Here is a 23,212-nt window from a genome sequence, read left to right as displayed (position 1 = left end):
GTTGCAAGGTACGAACGAGTTGCAGTAGTAGCACACATATTTTATATGAGTACTAAGATTTTTTTATATACAATATATTTCTCACAAATTTTTATATATTTTTCAGTTTTTTTTTATAATTTTTTATATACATATATTTTTGTTCGTTCTCTGGTTTTATGAAAGTTTTTTATGTCGCATTTTTATATTTTTAACGAGAGGATTTTTTTTTTGCTTTAAAATTAAAATAAAAATGTTAAAGAAAATAAAGGATGAAAACATCCTGTAAAAAAATATATACATACATATAGTATATTGAGATTTATTTTGATGGACTTTTTCATCTTTAATGGTCGTCTTTTTTCCAAAAGGGGATAGTTGAGTTTTTTCTGGCCATTATTTGCATTTTTTTTATTTTAAACATTTTTATTAAAAAAGTAGAACGGACAGTGGAAATTGAAGGCTTTGGAAATTTAATAATGCATTACTTTTTTCTTAATTAATAAAAAAAAGAAAAAAAAACAAATCGGCCCCAATATATACTGTCTGACATCTTATGAAGTCGAATTTATATCGAAATTCAAATTTCGAAATATTTAATTTAATTTTGAAACAAAATACATTTTCTATTATCAATTTAAAAACTTTAGACAAATTTTCAATAATTATTTTCTTTAAATCCTTTTCATTTTAGCTGAAGAAAAAACAATAATTTCAACATGTTGCCGCAACAGTACTGTTTGCGGTGGAAATACCATCACAGTAATTTACAGACCATGTTCTCTCAGCTATTGGATCGTGGTTGTTTTTGCGATGTTACATTGGCCTGTGAGGGCCAATTGATTAGAGCCCACCGGGTGGTGCTGTGTGCCTGTAGTACATTTTTCGATACAGTCCTGACCAACTACGCCAGTGAACGAGATCCCATTATAATAATGAAAGATATTACGTTTGCCGATATTAAATGTTTAATTGAATTTATGTACAAGGGGGAAATAAATGTGGAACATGTAAGTTTTTTTTTTTGTTGATTAATTATGAAGAAGAAAGTTATTAATTTGTTATTGATTTCAGGCGAGTCTAGCATCTTTACTTAAAACTGCCGATGATCTCAAAATAAAAGGTCTGGCCGAAGTAACTTGGCGAGATGACGAGGATGTTCCTCCACCACCCACACCACAAACAGAATTCCATTCACCATCACAGTCACGCAATCGTTATGATAGTTATGGTCATGAAACACAACATAGATCTCAATCGCCGGATGCAGAACGTGAACAGAAAACACCATCACCCAAACATTCGGCCACAGCTACACGCATGCCCACACTGACTCCCATACCAACGTCAGCGGTATCAATAGTAGCTGCTGCCAGTTCGCCAATCGATTCATATTTGGGACCAAAACGCAAACGTGGTCGACCACCATTGGATGATGCCTACGATGTGTTCAATGTGTAAGTGAAATTTGATAATAAGTGAATCTGTTGAAATTATTTTTACTAATTTGCTTAATTCTGGAATTCCAGCAGAAAATTGGGGCATTATTCCGAACCAGGCGATAGTAGTGCATACTTGGAAGGATCTCAGTATAATGATGAACAAAACAACCACGGCGCTACTTCTCAGCATTCCAGACCAAATTCCCCCTCAGCAGCATCCGTTGTTTACCAACAACATATCCAACAACAAAAACAACGTTTACGTTATCGACCCACACGAGTCCAACATGAAGACGATCTAATAGATGATGAATCGGCCACAGAACCAGAATGGATAACTAGTTCATTAGAACATGAAAATGAACAAAAGGATCCATTGGATCAAGGTGAAGAGGAGGAAGAGGAACTGCAAGATATAAAAGAGGAAAATGAGGAAACTGCTGCTAATAAACGGAGAACGGAAAAACGTTCTAAAGAATCTACACCGGAGCATCCCAAAATAAAGGCGCTAAAACGAAAAAGCTCCAAGGAGGAAGCATTGCAGCACAAATCGGAAAACGAAGATGAACTAGAAACAGTGGATCCATCTAATGTGCCACAAACTGTGGAAGAAATCGAAACAGTGCAACAGTCAACAAAAGAGAAATCAGCTTCTAGTGCAACAAATACATCCTCTTCAACAAATAATAATTCATCCGCATCAGCTACATCTTCTTCGGCATCATCACCCTCTACAAGTGCAGCTCACAAGTCTTCAAGTTCATCACATCATCACCATTCTCATCACTCTCATCATTCCCACTCACATTCGCATCATCCTCCACCAGCACCACCACCACTACACCATCCACATCATTATGGCAAATATGTACCGGAAGGTTATTTGATCAATGAACATGGCATCTTAATGACTCACGACTTTATACATGCTCCGACGGCTTCAATACCAACATCATCGTCTTCAACTTCCAATGGTCATCATCCCGACGAATATGTCGATATAAAAATGGAGGAATTCAGTGAGGCCGAGTTACGTTTGACAACAGAGGAAATGTCTCAATGGCAGGATGTTATTAAAATGGATGATTATTTGGCTAAAGGCAGACGGCCCCAATTCTGGGAGGAACCTTTTACGCGAAGAGTAAGTACATACTTACTTAATATATCGTAATTATTTGTTTCAATATTGTGTTGTCAATCTGTTTTGCAGGTTCTAGATGCCATAAAGAATAAAAGACTTGAAATGAAAAAAAGCAGCTCGTATTCTGGGTGTATCATATGGTACTCTTTATGGACGTTATCGTGAAGTTTATGGCTGCCTCAAACATCCATACAGGTTGGTATTTTTAAAAGTCTTTTTTCTTAAATTTATTTAAATATACTTCTATTTACAGTAGTACATCTTTAAGACCGTCGCAAAGCAGTGCTTTAACTGTGCAGCCCAGATTTGATGTTGTATGGCCCTCACCAAAACCGGGACAATTGGGTAAGTATTCGGAATTTGCTTTAATCTAAACAAATATAAATATTTCATTAATATATTTTTATTCAATTTAATTTCAGATATTGGTAAACTAAGACCGAAAGATCTAAGTGAACTCTGGACTCGACCGCAAATGTGAAAAAAGTTTCCCCCCTACGCTTTGCACACAAAGACAAAAAAGTAAACAATAGGTTTTGTTCATTTTTTAAATAACCGTTTTTTTTTGTAAATAATATGAATTTAATAAATTAATTTTAAGAAAACAAGTATTTAAATCTTTAGCTAAGTTAACCCAAAATCCCAAACTTTACTTATAAACAAATAATATTAAATAAAATATCTAAACAATTTTTAGTAAATTACACAAACAATTTTTGAATAAAAGACATTATTTAGTGTGAGGCTAGAATTTAAGTATTTTTGTATTATTCCTTTATTATTTATGTGTGTGTATGTGTTTTTTTGTTTTACTTAAATACAATTAAATAGAAAATTAATTTTCCTCTAAAAAAAATTAATGTTAAAGATAAGATCTATAATCGGCTCTGTTTTGTTAAACGAATAGCTTTTTGGAATCAGATTTTTTTAATCACAAAAGTTTGTGTTTTAAGAAAAAAGAAAAGTATTTAATTTATAATAAAAATTAGCGCATAGCTATAATGTTATTATCGAGTAAAATTTTTTGGAGTTTGAGTTATGGTCATCAATATCGAACATGAAATTCAATATATTTTATCTTGTTTTTTCGATCCTAAAGCTTATTCACTTACAAATGTGGTAATTTGGCTCTAGATGTTCGTATTTGTTTTAAAAACTAATAAGTTCGGTTTACAGAACAGCGCAGAATTATATTAAAAATATTTAGAATTTTGATCAATGTATGTATATATAATTATTGGTTGTTATAGGTTGGAACCACCTAATAAACTATTTTCTCCAACTTCAGTTAAATTTGCTCAACGATTTCTTCAGAATACTTTGACATCTAAATCTCAAGTTGGAAAATAAACTTAGTTCATTTACACAGTGTCAACCTATGACTATCAATATAAAATAAACAAATATTATTTCCATATTTATATGTATTTATCGATTAAATTATAATAAAAAAGGAAACAATATTAAATAATACAAATACATGATATTAATTTTTTATTTTGAATGTCATTGTAATAAAAAATAAAAACAATATGTCATAAATTATTACACTATGATCGAATGCTTTACTTTTTATTCTTAAAAAAAAATACATTTTGAAAAATTTTAAAATTGGTTTAGTTCCCGATATTTGCAAAAAGAAAAGAATTTCGTTCGACCGTAGTGTTTTCATTCAAAATATTTATATAAAATCGTAATTAGTAAAATACAAATTTGAAATATTTAATTATTCTTAACTGATTGTTCTAAATACATAAGAAATTATAATAAAAACAAATTAAAAAAAAAAAATAAATATATGAAATCATAATAAATATCAATAAAAAGAAAAACTATCAAAATAAATAAAATAGTGTTTTAATATAAAAAAAATCATAGTTAGTTAGTTATTTAGTTAGTTAGTTAGTTAGTTAGTTAGTTAGTTAGTTAGTTAGTTAGTTAGTTAGTGTTAGTTAGTTAGTTAGTTAGTTAGTTCAGTTAATTTTGGTTAAATTTCGGGAGGTGGTAATTTGAATGATTTGTTGAGTGAAAAGAGTAAGGAGGTAAGGTCTATTCAGGGCTGCCAGATAAATTTGTAGAAATATCGGCAATTTTTCCCAAAAAATCGGCATTTATCGGCACTTACGTTTTAAAAATCGGCAATAAATCGACAATTGAAAGAAACACTATTTTGTACCAAAGAAACATAACATAAATAAATTCAAAAATCACAATATTGTTTTTACATACATGCATAACTCAGGGAATTTTTATTCAGAATAGGTCTAATAAAAGAACTTTTTGTAAGGGTACACCGAAACTTTGGTTTACTGGAATAAAATCTATTAGAATTTGTATCACTTTTGCAGAAAAATGTAAATGTATAATTATTTGTGGATTAATATATAGTTACCCTGTAAAAAATTTTCAAATTTTGGTTATGAGTGATGTAGGTAGTTATTTCATACATCATACATACATGATGTAGTTATTTCATACATCACTTGACAGTGAGTGATCGTTATCAACAATATTAATTAATTTTTACAATAGGATTTGTAACCAATTGCCTAGAGCGTGTGTCTAATATGGAATTAGTTAATGGTTCTAATCCTAGTCAATATTAGAAGTTTTTTGAAAAAATATTGTTTTTTAAATTCCAAATTGCACGATCAAATAGAATAGACTAATAAACACAGAAAACTACTGCAAAGCCGATTTTAAATCCAGGAAAGTGGGGTTATCACATTTGTTATTGGTTATCGTCGAACAAAAATCGGATAGGTAAAGATTTTGCTGAGTACATTTTTATAATGGGAAATTTTCTCCAAATTTTTTAACTTTTCCACAAAAATGTGTAAATTTATTTTCGAACCATAAAAAATTTCTTAAAAATTTCAGCACCCTTAGATCAGACTTTTAGAACCTATTCAGGATTATCATACATAAATTGTGTTTCCTTTTCATAATCGATCCAATTGACATTGGTGATGGAGCAAATTGTGTTCTACCGTACTGTAAATTTTCCTTTCCCAATTGTTTTAAAAGCTCCATGTAATTTTTGCTTATGTAAAGTTATATTAAATTCGTTAATTTGTTCGATTGGGTAAAAAATCGGCATTTTTTAAGCAAAAATCGGGAAATCGGCACTTTATTATTTTGAAGGTAAAATATCGTCAAAATGCCGATAAATCGGCAAATCTTGCAGGCCTGGGTCTATTATGTATCTATGCTCATAGAATTTTGAATAGAAATTTGGTTTCTCATATACATATGTATGTATGATAAGACGATCCTCATAAAATTACATAGACAGATTTTGTTCCTGTAGATTGTTATACCCTACACCACTTTAGTGGTGTAGCACAAACTCAATATACCCTATATTGGCTTTGTGCTGATGTTTGTAACATACAAAAATATTCCTCTTATACCCACCTTAAAGTACCAATCGGCTTAGAATCGTTTTCTCAGTCGATTAGGCTATGTCCGTCTGGCTGTCCATGTAAACCTTGTGCGCAAGGTACAGGTCGCAATTTTCAAGATAATTGGACGTGGCCATAGGACGAAGCCTATTGAAAATGGTTAAAATCGGTCCATTATTTCACCTAGCCCCCATACAACAGAACCCCCCGAAAAGGGCTTCTGAGCTCATAATTATATTAAAAATACCTGTATATTAATAAAAAGCGGCACAACTAAGTTTTATACGAGCCTTGATGACCTTGCCAAATTTCATAGAGATCGGGACTCATTTGACCCTAGCTCCCATACAAAGTCCCCTTCAGAAAATTACTTGAATGTCCAAAATTAACTTATAAACACAAATATCGCGATGAAATTCAGCACAATAAAATATTATGTAAATATAAATATATTCACAAATTTGCTAGGGGCAAATTTGGTCCATATTTGCCCCTAGCTCCCATATAAAGCCTGTTTCAGAAAATTAGTTTTCCATCCATAAATTGCTTAAATGTATCGGAAAAATTACTTGAATGTCCAAAATTATCTTATAAACACAAATATCGCGATGAAATTCAGCACAATAAAATATTATGTACATATAAATATATTCACAAAATTTTATCAGGCTTGGTCCATATTTGCCCCTGGCCCTTATATAAAGCCTCTTTCAGAAAATTAGTTTTTCATCCATAAATTGCTTAAATGTATCGGAACAAAGTAAAAGAAGATAAATGCTTTATTATGAAAAATAAATCACATTTAATATTCATAACTGGTGTAGGGTATCATATGGTCGGTCACGCCCGACTATACTTTCTTACTTGTTTTATTTCGAATTGTGTTGCTATTTTTGTATATTTTTTTTACTTTTTTTGAAGGGGACCTTATATGGGGGCCTTTCAATACCAAACAAAAACAAGTGAGAAAGTATGGCTGACCATATGATACCCTACACCAATTATTAAATGTTATTTATTTTTCATAATAAAGCATTTACATATCTTGAAACATTTATGTTATTGTTTCCTATATACATATGTATGTAAATATGGACCTTTCCCGATAAATTTTGCTGAATAGATTATTTATAATAATTATTTGTGCGATATTAGTGTTAATAAGTGAATTTTGGACATTGAAGTAATTTTCTGAAGGGGGCTTTGTATGGGAGCTAGGGTCAAATGAGGCCCTTTCTTTATGAAATTTGACCACTAAAGTAGTGTAGGGTATAAACATTTGTGTAAAATGTGTGTTTTCAACAGACAGATGTAAATTCTTGGAATCTAATGAGCACCTAGAATATATATGCTTTCCTATATATTAGACCATTATTTCGATGTAAGACAAACGGAATATCAAAATTAATACACCCACCATATTTTTTTTTGATGGGGGGAGGGGTTGGTAATATATATTTTTTAAGTCATACTTTTAAATATATAACACCTTCTTGTCTTTCTTATTCAACTTAGAGATTAACTCACCACAAAAAAATTTAGTTTGGCAGTACTCTTGTATGTCAAAACTACCGCACACAAACCGTTATGTTATATATATACATACATACTTCAAGTTCAACTAAGCCATTTGAATTTAATTATATTTTAAATCTTATAAAACAAAATGACACAAAAGCAGTGTTGAACTAAATTTGGTAGTTTCCAATCTCTATAACTACTACTGGTAGTTTGTTTGTTAGCTTTCGATTTTAGTCCTAGTTTGGTATGATGAGATTAATTTGGACTTATACATTCATATAACTTTATTAAAATTTGTGACTATGTCACATCAAATTAATACAAATTTTGATAAATACGCAGTTTCAATCCTTAATTTGTTTTCGTTAGGAGATTTTCCTAAAAAGTGTTTCATTCAAAGTTTTCTAAGAACGAAAATCTTTACCAAATTTGATATGGATTGGTCCATTATGTTTATTTATAGAAAATCTGTTAATTTTTAATAATTCGTTAATATATATTAATAATTTCACAAGGTAATATGATAAAATATTTGGAAATTTTCTCTAATTATATAAATATATAAACCATTTATTCTATAACGGAACTTTAAACATAAGCAGTTGTTAAAAAAAATGAGAATAAAGATTTGCAGTATTGTTTTTAAGATGTTTTGGGATTTGGACATGTTTAAAAATTTGGTAAGTTTTAAAAAGCGTTAGTAGTTTTTAGTTTTATGTGGTAAGAAAACTAAATTGTTAGTGGCAACGCTGCATAAAACCCACCACAGCTGTCAAACAAACAACAGAATTGCCAGATACAAATGCAATAATTTGCTCTCTTTTTTATTTGGAAAAAGAAGAGAGAAATTATTAAAATATTACTCAATGAGTTTTTGAGAGCGCATTTAATTTTTATTTAACTAAATTGAGTCAAAATAAAAGCGGTTTGTTCATTACGTTTTTGGTCGTGATACGCGTTGGTTCTGTTCAGCGGACTATTTTCGGTAATAACGTGTGCGCGTTAGTAAGTGTATAGTGTCTGTGTAAGAAACAAAAAATATATATTTTTTAGTGTACCACATCAAAAAATTGTCTTCAATTCGTCTTGATTAAACTAAAGTGAGTTGAATTTAGTTGTGTATTACAATAATAATGGAGGCATTAATTAAAATAACAAAAAAATAAATTATAGATTTTTTTTGGGCACCGCACCCTAAAATCTACAACATTTACCAAAAAGAAAAATGATTGTGTTAAAGAATAGTAAAAATATGTATTAGAAAGAATAAACAAAAAACATAGATTTTATTTATTATAAAATTTCCTATTTTAATTTAACCATGAACCAGTAATAATGGAAAAATCATTGAAAACAGTGTTTTTTATTTGTACTTCAATTGCCAAGTGGCTGCTGTACTGACAAAATAGCAAAAACAAAAAAAAAACTACAACTCCACACCAACAAAAACATCGTCAACAAACATCATAATTATCTAAATATTTTGTTCATTTATTTAACGAATATCATCATCATCACACATTTCCACTAAACACAACAACAAAAACAAATGAAAATAACGTAAAAACGAAATAAGCCAAATAAAGATTATATAGAAAAATCGTATACAAAAATATCAAGAAAGACGTAACTTTTTTTATTGTTTCATGCAAAATTAAACTCAAAAAAATTAAATTAACCAAATCTACTCTCTTTTAAAAAACAATTTCTCACGCTCACCTGAGCGTGGCTTTATCTGCTCAATTTTTCTTCGTGTTTTACACAGAGATGGAAAAGTTTATACAAATTATGTTTTAAAGCACATATTTTCATATATTTGAAGTTATAGAAATCATTTGGCTCCTCAACCGATTTAAAATTAAGATTTCACAAATAAATGTATGTAATTTATAGTAGAAAAACGTACTAATTTTTCGTTTCTCTGGGAATAGCACGCTTTAAAATCAAAAAACTAAAATTATCACAATAAAAAATACTAGTACTTATCAAAGAACAAAAATACGTATTTACTCATGGTAGATTGTTGTCAAAAATCATTCTTCAAAGGGTTAAAAAAGGAAAATTTTATATTCCGTCTCTGATATTTGGATGAGAAAAAAACGAATGTATGAGTGCGTGAGTTTTTCTAACTAAAATCAAGTTAGTTTCCTCTCTTCTAACTCTATGTTGAATTTTTATGAAACTTAACATTTTATTTATTAAATTGTAATTTAAATTTAATTTACAAATGACAGTTTCATTAATTGAATAAATAACAGTATGATTTCGTATAACAATGCTGAATGTGTTGATGACTTAATGTTGTGCAATTTTTGTTGTTATTTTTCTCTTGATTGTTGAGTGAATGTTGATGATGATGAGAAAGAGAGAGTGTAAATATGTAAAAGTATGAGTGTGTGTACTTTTTTTTTTGTACTTTTTGTTGATGTCACTCTTTTACTAAAGGCATTGCCATATAAATAAACATTAAAGGAATTTCTTTTGAACTACTAAAAAAAAGAAAAGGAATTTCGAAAAAAAATTTTGCAGCTAACTCTTTTTACATTAATTTAAAGGTAAGTTTTTCTTTATAAATTTTAAATAAAAATATTTTTATACATAATTCGAAATTTTTGAAATATAATTGGAAGTGGTGTAGTTAATACACTGCTAAATGTCTAATCTAAAGACTATGCTAATCTATCCTATAGACTAGTCTATTTCCTAGTATATAGACTACTGTATTTCCTAGTCTATTAAGTGACAATAGTCTGTCTAGTCTATTGATTAGATGCCAAAAAACTTATTTAAAGATGGAGTTAGATATTCATATACCTAGATAGGTATCGATTAGTTTTTTAAAAAATTTCTTGCAATTCAGAAAAAATTTTAAAAAATTTTTAAGACTTGAGAAACTGACCTTCGTTTTTAAATAATTTATTTTAATTTCTGTGGCCTCCGGTAGGAGAACGAGTGCTAATACGTACAACAAACACGGTAGAATCGTTATATAGCAAACTTGGAAATTGTGATAATCCCATTAGGAATGTTGATGTAAATTAAAGATTTAAATTAATTCTATGAATTCATTAGTTTCAAAACAGTTTTGTAATCGGTAGTTTTGAAGTTATTCTATAAATTTATATACTTTTCTCAAAACAGCTTCCAATCTTGAAAACTTCAACCAATCACTGAAAATAGAGCTCTTGAATGTATGAATATTACTCCGAAAAAAGCAATTTTGAATGAAAATCATAATTTAAAATCTGAATCCTTCTGATCCATCCTACAGAATAAGTTTCGACTCTATAAGATTATTTTCAAACTAGATGCCAAGATGAAAATTGTGAACAGAAATTATTAGAATATAAATTAATTTTAGGAACTAGATTTGTATTATTGGTAGTTTGGGAACTACCAATAATTTAATACACAGAAAAAAATAATACATAACTAGAATGAATTTTGTAATAATTGTATGAATCGAACATGACTTTTTTTTTCCCAAACCATTTTCATTCGGAATATTAAAAGTTCATAAAATGTATGAATTTGTACATGAATGAATTTTTTTGTTATTTTTTACTTTTTTTCTTTGATTTTCATAAAAAAATTGCAATAAATATCCAATGTTCCATTTTTTTAGAAAATAATCATACATATTAGCGAATTTTTATGAAAAATAAACAAAAATATTGAAAAAGAAAATATGAAATAAAAAACATCAGCAAATATAGATAAACATCCATTCTTCAGACAATCCCGCAAGTTACGCGCATATTTCATTGTTTTCAATCTAAAAATCATAAAGAAATAAAAAATTTTCCAAAGAAAATTTCAAACATTTTTTAACAAATAGAAAAATAGAAAGAAAATTTTTAATTTTTTAAGTCAAGGCTTCTAGATTATGTTTAAAAAAATAAAAATTAAAAAATTCATACAATTTAGGAACTTATTCTTAAATATTATTAACTATAGTCAATGAAAGCTGTTCACAATATTTATGCTCAAACTTTTTTCTGTGTATGCAACAAACTTTGTAAAAAAAGAAACAAAAAACTTAAAATTACAATACCTATCTATTTCTATATTTTGTTTGAACTCGTGCTATTTCCAAACAATTGTGTATAATACCAAACTCTGACAGGTGGTGGTATGAGAGAGAGTAAGTTAGTTCCAAGTAAAAATTTTCCCATAAAAACAAGTTGTGTTATTTTGTTTTTATTTCTTCCTTCTTTCCTTTAATATTTTCTTTCGCATTTTTTTTATCTATTAAATTAGTACGGAGCAAAATAAAAGAAAAATCTGCACAAAATACATTCAAAGATTTTGTTGTTTATTCACATACACAAAGAGAAAACAATCAGTGACAGCTTCCTTCCTCCCGTAACTATTGCTAAGAATTGAACGTAATTCTTGAGTTTCTTTTTTCAATAATAAAACAGGTTTTCTTCTAACAACAAAAGTTTGAGTCTAATTTTTAAACTAATTGTAAGAGAGCAAATAAATACTAAAGCAAAGAGTAAACTAATTCACACTCATTTTACCTCTAAGGTGGGGCAGGCAGTCAATATTAGTATTATTTATTAATCATATAATAAAACCTTACAGTTTAACTAACATTCTTAAAATGTAGAAACAAAATCTAACCCCAATAGTGGTAATAAGACAAGCTTTATGAAAATGTAGTTTAAAAACAACTTCATTATGAAGTTGAGGGCATAGAATAGAAAACTAAAAAACACGTTGTTACGATTTATTTTTTCATTGCTCTTTGAATTTAACACAAAAATTTTTGAGACCAAAAATTTAATAATAAAAAATACTCTATCTATGTATGGGTGTGTTTATGTATTTAATTTACAAACCATGGCTAAAATCGCTTCATTTTAACCACACAATTGAAATGGTTACTGTGTGTTGACAACTGACTGGCCTCTAGACTCGCTCTTCTCATCAACGCCATCGCCATCAACATCACAAATGACGTCAGCCTTTCAAAAGTAACAAACAAAAATAAAAATATTCAGCCTACAAAAAAAAAAATTACAACAACATAAACAATTTTTGGCATTTATACAATTTTTTGTATTTAAGTTGCGTGTTTTCTTTTTTTTTTCAAATTTTGTTTTAAGTTTTTGGGGTCGTTTGTTTTATTTTTTTATTTATAAAATTAATTTGTTTCATTCTCGCTTTTTTCTAATGTTAATAAATTTTTTAAATTAATGAAAATTATTTATTTAAAGGATACATAAGTTAATAAACTAGTTTATCTATTTTTAAATCATAATATGTATTTCCAAAATTCTCAAATAATGGGAAAATATTGCCAAAGTCTAAAATTTGATGAAAATCAATTGAAGTCAACTTTTAATTTTGGAGAAAAATACATGTATTTCCAAATAAATTTTGTAAATTTTTCCAATGTTGATTTTTAAAGAAACTTAAAAAAGTCAACATGCTAACAATTTAACAATTTATTTGAAATTAATAAGTTTAATTTAAAACAAAAGTAATCAAACACTTTTAATGTTTAATTCATAACAATTTATTGAAGATTTATTGAACAATTTTGGAACGAAAATTTGTCGAAGAAGGCCCTTGGGCTTAACTTAGGGCTTTTTTGATTTTATATGAAGATATATTTGTTGATATTCGATATATATATCTACATTAGAGTCTCCCGAGAAACAGCCTTTTTAAGAATTTCATGTAGGAATACCTCACTATCGATTCGTATTAATGTACTGAACACGAGAAAAAAAATCGAATGGTCTCCAGTTCCCTACCAGCGATTGAAAATCCTGATCTCTGATTATTTTTCCCGCAATAAACTCAAAATTACGGAACTTTTGAGACCCCTTTCGATTTTCAATCGCATATATTAAGTACATTTAAACGCATCGTTTGAGAGGTATTCCTCAAAAAAGTGGTCGACGGAACTCCCTAATGTACATACATATTTGAAATTTAAGTTAGTTTGATATGCCTCAGGTGGGAATCAAACCCATCACCTCCGGTCTACCAGACTAGAACACTAATCTGCCGGAGGCCACAAAACGTAGTTAACATGCCAGTTATTTTACTTAAATTATTATGCCAAAACTTTCAGAAAGTTGATATAAATCGATACTGATCTGATCCCTAGAAATATCGCCCACAAGGTCATTCACGAAATTGTTGTATTGTTTTATTTGAAAAATTCAACAATTTTATTAAAAAAATAATATTCAAATTTAATCCAATTGATGATTTAGACAGAAGAATAGATTTTGCTATAGCATAAAGTTTCTTCATTAATGACGTCATGATTAATTTTAATAATTATTTGTGTTACCAAAAAATAATATTTTAAAAATTAAAATGCTTAATTCTGAACAATAATGTTATTTTTTGTTTCGGCAATATATTTAATATAAAAACCATTAAATTTAATTTTTTTGTTTGTTACGAGTACAATTTATAATGGAGTGCCGAAGTGGACTGTCATTAAAATGTTTAAGATGTGTCATTTTATTGTGGTTTCTTTTAACCCATAACTGGATATACTTCCCCAAGAACCCTGGTAATAATTAAACTTGTTTCTCTCTTTCCCCCTAAATCGTCTTATGTTTGATTAGTTTTTTTTTGGAATTTTTTTCAAACATCCACCCGCCCTAAACGAGCCAGTATTTTTCAATTCAAATTTTTGTTGATTTCTCTTAGTTTATTTAAAAATATTTTTTTGTGAATCTATTGTGTATAAAATTAAATAAATTTCGGCGTGCTTAAGTTTTTTTTCGTAATTTGTTATTTCTATTATTATTGTTGTTGTTGTTATTGTTGTATCTAAATTTAAAGCTTTTTATAACCAATTTATGATTTTATTCTGTTCATTTATATTCTATTTTTTGCTGAATATTTTTTTCAGAATTTGTATTTCTATAACATGTTGTTTTGTTCATTGGATTATTTTGTCTGTTTTCTAGACCTCTAGTGTATAGATATGTAGATAGTTTTGCTATAAGTATCTTTATTTTTCAGTTTTATTTTTGTTGGTTTTTTTTTAATAATGTCGAAAAGATTACGTCATGTTTTTGTCGTAACAGATGATTTAGAATTTATGTTGTGGATTTTATTTTTATGTCGCACGTTATTTAAAAAATAACAACAAAAATAATATAAATTTTTGTTATTTTTTTTCCACAGAAAATTGTTTTAACAAAAAATTTTTTTTTTGGGTTTAAAACTGGTTCTATAAAACCATATAATAAAACAACTAGTTTTGTACAATTTATGTAATATTTGTTACAGAATTTCGAGTTTGAAATACATATAGCGATTTAACAACTTTTAAAATTTTGAAAGGAATTATTTCATTGACAAACTTTCCACTATATTATTTTGCAATTAACTATATTATTTTAAAATTGATAATTATAACTATATAAATGATACATGTGCATGGAAATATTGTTTTGGAACTTCTGCACAACCCATTTACTTTATAAGATAGTATTTTTTTATCTTATTGTTTAATTTTCATCAATTAAAGTTATTTTTTTCATTCATTTCCGCAATTGTTATTTTTTTACAACGTCACGATCTTTACCCAATTTTGTTTTTGCTTGACTTCTGAATAGTTTTCAAAGAGTCAATCATCCCATCATTTTCTTAATTTAACACTAGAGTAGTTTTTTAAAGATGTCGCTGGAATTGTAGTTAAATTTATATTTATTTAAATAAGAATGTACATTAGACCGGCTCTTAAAAAAATAATTTATTTTAGTTGAAACTAACACTCTTCTTTGTTAATCGCTTAGTTTCAAATAAATTCGTCTCGAAAAAGATAATAATTAGTTTTAGGCCAAGCCAGACAGTTTCCAATGTTCAGAAAATTTGGCGTGGCAGCTGTCGTAAAAGATGTATGCAAATATTTTAATCTTGAAATAACTTTGCTGTGTTGATAAAATTTATAATTTACTTTATGAATATATGGATGGCTGCAATTTCTTTTATTAAATTCTGAAATTAAAGTTAAATGTTTCGTAATAAAAATTCTAATTATTTAGAAATCAAATAAAAATAAAAGTTTATTTTGCTTCAATTATTAATCATAATTTCCATAAGTTATTGAATTTATGCACACCATATTGAAATAAACTCTACTGCTTTATATTTCATACACAGATTAATGAAAATGACATCATTTCGAAAAAAAAACAATTCAAGACACAATTCACATTTGAATGCTAAAACAGAGAGTGTTTGTATATTTCTGCCTTTCCTCCCAGAAACAATTGCCTTAAACAACAACAGACATCCTTTTAAGAAGTCTGTATATATTTGTGTTCTTTTTTTTTTTGTATTTTTGGCGAGTACACTTGAACCTAAATACATATTTCTCAAAAAATATAAAAAGGAAAATGTTGTAAGAAGTTTAGCTTAAGGCTTCTAGTGAATGAAATTTGTCTGAAGGAAACAAAGGACATTAAAAGAAAAATCGATAAAATTTTCTACACGCATTTATAGGATACATAAATGTTTGTTACTAGGAAAGTTGACGTCATTTTTTCCAACTAACCGGTCGGTTTTTTAACTTTATTTAGTAGATTTTTTGTTTATATTAAAATTTGGGGGTATATATTTATTTTATTTTTTTGTTTTTTCTTACGGAAATGAAATAATATTTACCACTTTCCTTAACTTTTAACATTATAGAAGAATTCAAGCAGTTTTGTTATAAATAATGTAAAACTTTGAAAAACTCTGGAGTTAATTTTCATTTATCAGGCTAAAAGGGAAAACAAACTTTGTGTGTAATAAATAAAAAAAGTTTTTCTGTCATTATTTTAGTTAATCATTTTTATCTACTATTTCAGTTTTACTTTGACTTTCAGTTTCTACAAACAATAGAGAAGTAATAAAGAAATTAAAAATGCTATTTTAGAATCTAGTGTACATATATATCAGGGATGGTAAATGAAATGAAACACCAACTATTGTTGTCCTTTGATATCAATCGAAATCATAGAGAATTGAATGAAGATTTTGAGACTACCCAGCTGTTCGATTGGACAGTCCCGAACTACCTATTTAACCCACTACTTAGGGTTACCCCTAGCCACCGACTGTCCAGGTGACTAGCTTGTCCTACGAGGAAGTCAATCGTCACCCTATAGATTACGAAGCGACAGATAAAAAGCTTTGTTTTTTTTTAAAGTGTCCCCTCTTTCGCTTACAAAGGGGGGACACAAAAGTGACGATTATCTTCACCCTTGTTTACAAAGAGTACATCCGTGGGGAAAGACGAGTTAGAGCCAACCAGGTGGTTAGACGTCTTTTTCGGATGCATTGACTCTTTGTCGAACTGCTGGGTAGTTCACTAAAAAGAATCTGTAGAAATTTAACAAAAAATAATTAGTAACTTTATTTCCTACATCTATCTATCGATAAACTCAAGACCTACTGCACATAATGGTAGAAAACTGTCAATTAGAGGGCGTATTAGTATTTTTGTCAATTTCACTTAAACCGTCGAACCGATTTTAAAATTTGTGGGATATACAAACATGTAGATCTTTACGCAGGGAGTCCACATGTCTGATCAAGGGCCTACAACGCTGACCGGCACTTCTAGTTTCTTAATAAAATTGTATAAATAAGAAATCCATAGAGAACTTTTCATGCCTGATGTTTTTGGTTTTTGGTTGGTTTTTGATCTATTGTCTAATGTGGGTTATGATGACTACTTATGACAATAAAGAGGAGTATTGTCATTTTCTAGCATACATGAACATACATACAAATATAAATGAAAATTCACTTTTTCTTTTATACTTATGCCAACAACATTCGCTCACTCATTCATTCATTCCTATCGAGGGTGTAGTAAGTGATTTTAGCCACAATTTTGTTTAGTTTGTTAAAATATTTTGTGGGTTGTGTGTTTGGGGTATTTAACTTTTGGCTGCTGTCTTTGTTTATTTATTGGTTTGCTTTTATTTTCATTACTTCTAAATGAAAATATTTATTAGTGTTTTTGTTTTTCTTTCTTAACAGCAAAATTTTCCTAAAAATAAATATTTATTTGCAACGAACCATTCAAATGTCTAATATTAGAAATTGTATTTTGTATAGAACCAAAAACTATAAGGGGTTGAGATTATTCACCAATAGAAAGAACTGTGTTAGAATTTGTGGTAGACAAAAATCAAACTAGGACGCGCTAAACTGCCTGCTGTCTAAAGCAGTGTAAATAAAAAACAAAGCAACAATTTTTTGAAATTTTTGTAATTAAATTTATTTGTTTTCTTGCGGATGTTTATTACGTGTTTGAAATAAATTTGGGGTAATATTTACTTCTATTTACTAAACAAATAGTAGTTCTTCTACTTTTATTATATGATAACAATCTAAAAAACCAATTTAGTAAAAACGCCTGAGCAAAATCTTTAAATGCAATAACTGATTGCAAAGTGAAATACATATTTCTCTCTGTGTAAAGATTTACTTATATATCCCTACAGATTTAAAGTTATGGGTCTTAAAAAATCTTATAAAAGACCCATATATGAAAAATAAATTAACTCAAATATGATCGGTTTTGAGATAATATTTAACATTTGTAGAATTTTACAGAATATTGGCCAACACCTATCTTTAAAGAATACCAATCTGCTCAGAATTACTTTCTAAGGCGATTTAGCTATGTCCATCTGTCTCTCTGTCCGTCTGTGTGTTCATGTGAACATTGTATTCACGCTCCAGGTCGCAATATTCATACGAACTCTTCTTTGAAGAAGCCTATTTATAATGGTCAAAATCAATATATTCGCCCCTATCGCCAATCTATATTTCACGTGAAATATGTTCCCTTTACGCTTTTTCGTTCACTAAATTTTTTGTAGTGAAAAAATTCCCTTGCGAAATTTGATGATAGAATTTTGTAAACATTGAACAGTTGTTGCATACAAAATCAACTATTGTGAATGAATTGCTCACAACAAGTTCACGATAGCAATTTTCCCTTCGAGGGGAAATTTCAAGGGAACAAACATTTCACTTCTATTGGCGATAGGGGTGAATAAATATTTTATTATTAAAAAAATAATCCGTATCACTTTTGTAGGGTATCATATGGTCGTCCATGACCGGCTATACATTTTTATTTGTTTATTATTTGAATGTTTATTGTTTTTGTTATAAAATCGTTAATTTTGATTGGATGAGTTAATAATAATGTCGATTAAATTTTTGGTTAAGGCGATATTTGTATATCTTGTTCGAAAAACTATATTGTATCAATTTTTTTTTAATAAAATAGGGCATTGAACTCTAAATTATTATATTTTTTTAATAACAGTTTCGGTTCTACTATTTAGTTATAAAACAAATGTATTTATTAAAAAAGTTAATTATTTTTACCAAATAAATGAGTTTTATAAGTGCAAACTATTTATCATATAAAATCAATTTACAAAAGTAAAATCATTCATAATGCAGTGAAATGTAAAAATTGGCGGGAGCATTAAACATTTGATTGTTTATTTATTCCCTCTTCATTATTAATATTTTGTTTGTTATTTATTATTTAATATTTTCTATTAACCAACTGCAGGTGGTTTTCCTAGATGTTATTTTATTTTTCATTTAAGTTTCTTTTTCTTTTGCTTTATTTATTTCGCACAAAAACGATTTATTTAGTTATTTTTGCACTAGTTTTTTTATTATTATTAATTTTTTTTTTTGCATTTTCATTCATAATAATGTTTGTTCCTATACACAGATATACATACATACTTTTAAAACATAAAAAAAGTAAAATTGTTTACTAGTGTTGTTGAGACTGTAGTGGGGTTTTTGTGGTTGTTTTGTTGCTGCTGAGGTTATTGCACTAAAAAGTATCTATGTTTGTATGTTTTCTTGTTGTTGTTGCTGTATTTGTATTTAGTTGGCTAAAGCTTTGGGCTTTTATTATGAAATATTTTCCTCGATTACTTTTTTTATTCGGTTTTTTATGTTTGTTTTGTTTTTACACATGTATCTGCAATTTACACGGGTACTAAAAAAAGTACTAAATCTAGTCAGTCATTCGCTCAGTCGTTCATTGTACATTCCGCACTCGTATACAAACATTTATGTTTTTCCTACAAAAATTATCTATGTGAATATGAGAGCATGAATGAAAGAATGATAGTTAATGTAAAGACAAGGCAGACACCTTTATGATTTAGAAAATTTTTTATGAACAAAAAAATCAGGTTAATTGCTTTGCCCACTTACCAGATGCAAAAAAAAAAGAAACAAAGCATTAACATTTTTATTTTAGTAAAAACTGTTTATTTTAGTTAAATGGAAAAAATTTTGCAAACTACTTTTTTTCATTTCCACTTTACATTTTTTGTTTGTTTAGTTTTATAAACTCTAGATTTATACTTAAATAAAAAAAAAAACATTCATGAAATATGAAATTGTTTAAAAATTATGAATAATTTATGTTTTTTATAGTACTTACTAAGTCGTTTGACCAAAAATGGAACAAGCTGAGTTATACTTAGGAAATTTGAATTTAAGAAAGAAAAAAAAAAACGTTTCTAAATTTAAAATGCAGTAATTTTATTGTCTAAATGTGTTAAGTCCAAATTTCCAGTTAGATTTTTTTAACTCCTATTTTAAAAACAAAATGTGCTAACTCCACTATATACATAATATTAAATTAATAGCAGGAAATGTGTTTAGTCTAATAAAATAATGTTTATATATAATATAAACATTATATATAATAATGTTTATATTTTTCAAAAAATTTACTTAGCAACTTTTGCATACTAAGACTACCAATAGTCATCATGGCGATAATTGAAAATTATAAACTTTTTCTTATATCTTTTGTGTTTTTTAATGTGGAACTTAACTTGTCAAGACCTTAAAGTAATTTCAAAGTATAATCTGTATTAGTTTTTCTTTTAACTGTTAATAAATAATTTATAATACATATTAAAGAAAAATATAAAAAGGGCATGACATATTTTTTTTTTTTTTCAATTCTTAAATTTTAAATAAGTTTGCAATGAGTCGTTAAAAATAAATAATATAAACATATTTAAATGAAATATTTCAATATTTGTTGATACATAAAGTTTTGATAAATATATTTGAAATTAATCACGTTTTTAAACACAATTTGCATATACATACATATTCAGAAATGCTATAGAAAGCCCTTTTTTCTTAATATTTCTTTCCCACAGACCATTACACATGGCAAAAGTAAAAACTAAGGCTTGGTTTAATTTTAAATAACATAATTTTATTTTATAAATAAAATAACAAAAGTTTGTTTACCATTTATAGGATTTTATTTTGCCATAAGCTGTTTAAGACTGCAACATGCCATTTATTACAATTTGTTTTAAACTTTTGATTTGTTTGGGAAAAAAATTAAACATTTTGATAAATAGTAGTCTTTTTTAAATGCTATAATTTGTCATTTTGTTTGTTCAGTACAATTTAATACGGTTTAATAAAAAAACATAAAATTGCACTTATGTTGGGTGGGTACAATACATATACATTTTAATGAGAATTTGATTCCTTTTATAGGCAAGGCATAGTTAAAAAATGATTTAGATGTAAACCTTGAATGTTATTTAACTTCAAATAATACTGGTTTTCCAGAAAGTTATAAGTTCAATTCCACCCGTATGTAGAAAACACAAACTTTAATTAATGAGTAATTTTTTGGTTTAATCCACATGAACTATGCTATTGCAAAAGTTTTTATATAAGACTCTATTAAGATTTTGATGATATTCAAATTTAAGTAATTTTTAATCTAAGTACTTCACTAAATTAAACACATAACGATAAATACCGTACATAAATCTAACTCTAACTAGCCGTATAGTAAATTGTCATATTTACTTAGTAGATTAGATTTTTTATTCTTGTTTTGCACAATAGAAACGCTAAATTATATGTTGACAGGTAATTATACCTATAATCAACGTCGTCGTTGCTCTTGTTAGAATACATTCTATGTATCTTAGAAATATTTTCGTGATGGTTGTTGCTCGGCCATCTGTTGCCATGACTTATAATAATAATTTTCAATAAACGGTAGTAGAATGTATGTACATATTTAATAATCAAATGTCCGGTGGCATACGTATTTAGGCTAAATACATATATTAATTAAACTTATGGAAAGAAATTAACAGTTAACTTAAACTTCCATAAACATGCAAAAATTAGCTGGAAAACTATTAATTACAAAAAAGTAAGCAAAGTAAAATATCCATCTTTTTCGAAAAGGTATCTTATTAACATATAATTTTGGTTTAAAATTTAAAATTTTTTTTAATGACAGATGTTTGTTTAACACAAGTATGTCAATAGATACATACATATAGACAATTTCATTCATTTAAATAACTGCTGTTAGTAAGAAGAGTGTAATAAAAATTCTAATAAATTATATAAAATTTTTCATAACGACGAGCAAGCGCTGAACACTGTATGCCGCGAGTGTGTTAAATACCAGAAATATTTATGTATGAAAAGGCAATAATAACTTGTTGACCTTTTAAGAGGTTGCTTTTTTATTTCTACTTATTATTTGTATAGTATAGTATCGTGGTATCTTATAGATACATTCGTCATCTATACATAACAACATTCATTTCATACTTAAAAGTTTGATTCTTTACAAAAAAAAAAGAAATAAAAACATAAACAAATACATTGAAAATTTTATTCTCATGTTACAGACATCTAGTTTTGCTTTTCTTTTTTTCAAACTAAGTTCAAGACTTTAAGTCTGTCTTATTATTATTTACAGTGCTGTGGGTCTGTGTATGTTTTTGTATCTGTTGGTTTGTTTCGTATTTGGAACATTCATTGAAAGACACAAGACCCACCCAAAAACAGTTGGCATTAGTAATCATTTATGCCAGTTGTAGTTTTTACAATAATATGATGAGATATACGCTATTAAACATTGTAGATTGAAAACTTTAAAAAAAATTAAATTAATTTTTAACAAGTTAGAATATATTGTCGGGAGTGACCGATCAAATGATACCCTACACCAAGGAAGAGCATGTCCAAATTTGATGGACATAGAGCATAGCTTAATCGACTCAGAAAGTGGTTCTGAGCAAAATGTGATGTGAGCTTTTTTGCTGAATAATTTGTTATAGAAAGCTTTTCATCCAAATCTGAGATAATGAGTTATAAATATGGTACTTCAAATGCTTAGGTCAATATTACGAATATTTCAATTACGATATTATCAATATTTTATATAAAATATTCTAATATTTTTTTCTTTTTCTCTTTTTTTAGGTAAATTTATACGTATAAGAAAATCTTGGATTTTTAATAATTATGTAATTTATTAAAGTAAGTAAAAATGTTTAAGCTCTTATAAGAGAACTCTAATAATTCTAAAAATTTAAAAATAATTGAAACAAAAAGTCAAGAAACTTAAACTAAGCAAATACCCTAATTAAGATTTAATAACTCTTGTTAAACGGCTGAATAAATCCTTTCAATGTTCATTCTGGGCCATATGCCCACTAGGGCACTCAAAAATCTTAAATCTATAACTAAAGACGACTACATTTGGTATTCCTCTCATTTAAAAGTTACAATGAAAGCTAATTACTTACTACTAACTAACTATAACAAGTACTGCTTGCCACAAGTGGTTTGTTTGCTGCCAGCCAAAAAAAAAAATGGAAATAAATCTATGGAAGTGAACA

At 27.8% G+C, this 23,212-nt stretch overlaps 2 protein-coding genes across 7 annotated transcripts in view; both read left to right on the top strand.

Moving 5' to 3' along the window:
* The first annotated feature begins 667 nt into the window (after positions 1–667).
* Positions 668–4,342, top strand: LOC119601999 (protein tramtrack, alpha isoform-like). The gene is given in 7 exon segments (XM_037953302.1): positions 668–989; positions 1,054–1,436; positions 1,509–2,562; positions 2,632–2,667; positions 2,669–2,757; positions 2,816–2,907; positions 2,985–4,342. Coding segments are annotated over 7 exon segments (2,004 nt in total). The 5' UTR covers positions 668–698; the 3' UTR covers positions 3,044–4,342.
* Positions 4,343–8,420: 4,078 nt separating this feature from the next.
* The window catches only part of LOC119601990 (neuroglian), a 67,371-nt gene continuing 52,579 nt past the window's right edge, over positions 8,421–23,212 (top strand). For 4 of the 6 annotated variants that reach the window (XR_005231304.1, XR_005231305.1, XM_037953286.1 and 1 more), the window contains exon 1: positions 8,421–8,587. The gene's annotated coding sequence lies outside the window, so the exon portion shown is untranslated. Of the gene's footprint in view, positions 8,588–22,793; positions 22,851–23,212 lie in introns of all 6 variants that reach the window. The other 2 variants (XM_037953287.1, XM_037953288.1) reach the window with 2 other exon arrangements.

This window comes from Lucilia sericata, unplaced genomic scaffold, assembly GCF_015586225.1.
Source record: "Lucilia sericata isolate MDLA Ls3-8-SP2 unplaced genomic scaffold, ASM1558622v1 Contig000204F_arrow, whole genome shotgun sequence".
Classification (NCBI taxonomy): Eukaryota; Metazoa; Arthropoda; class Insecta; order Diptera; family Calliphoridae; genus Lucilia; species Lucilia sericata.
This window is presented reverse-complemented; position numbering and strand designations above follow the sequence as displayed.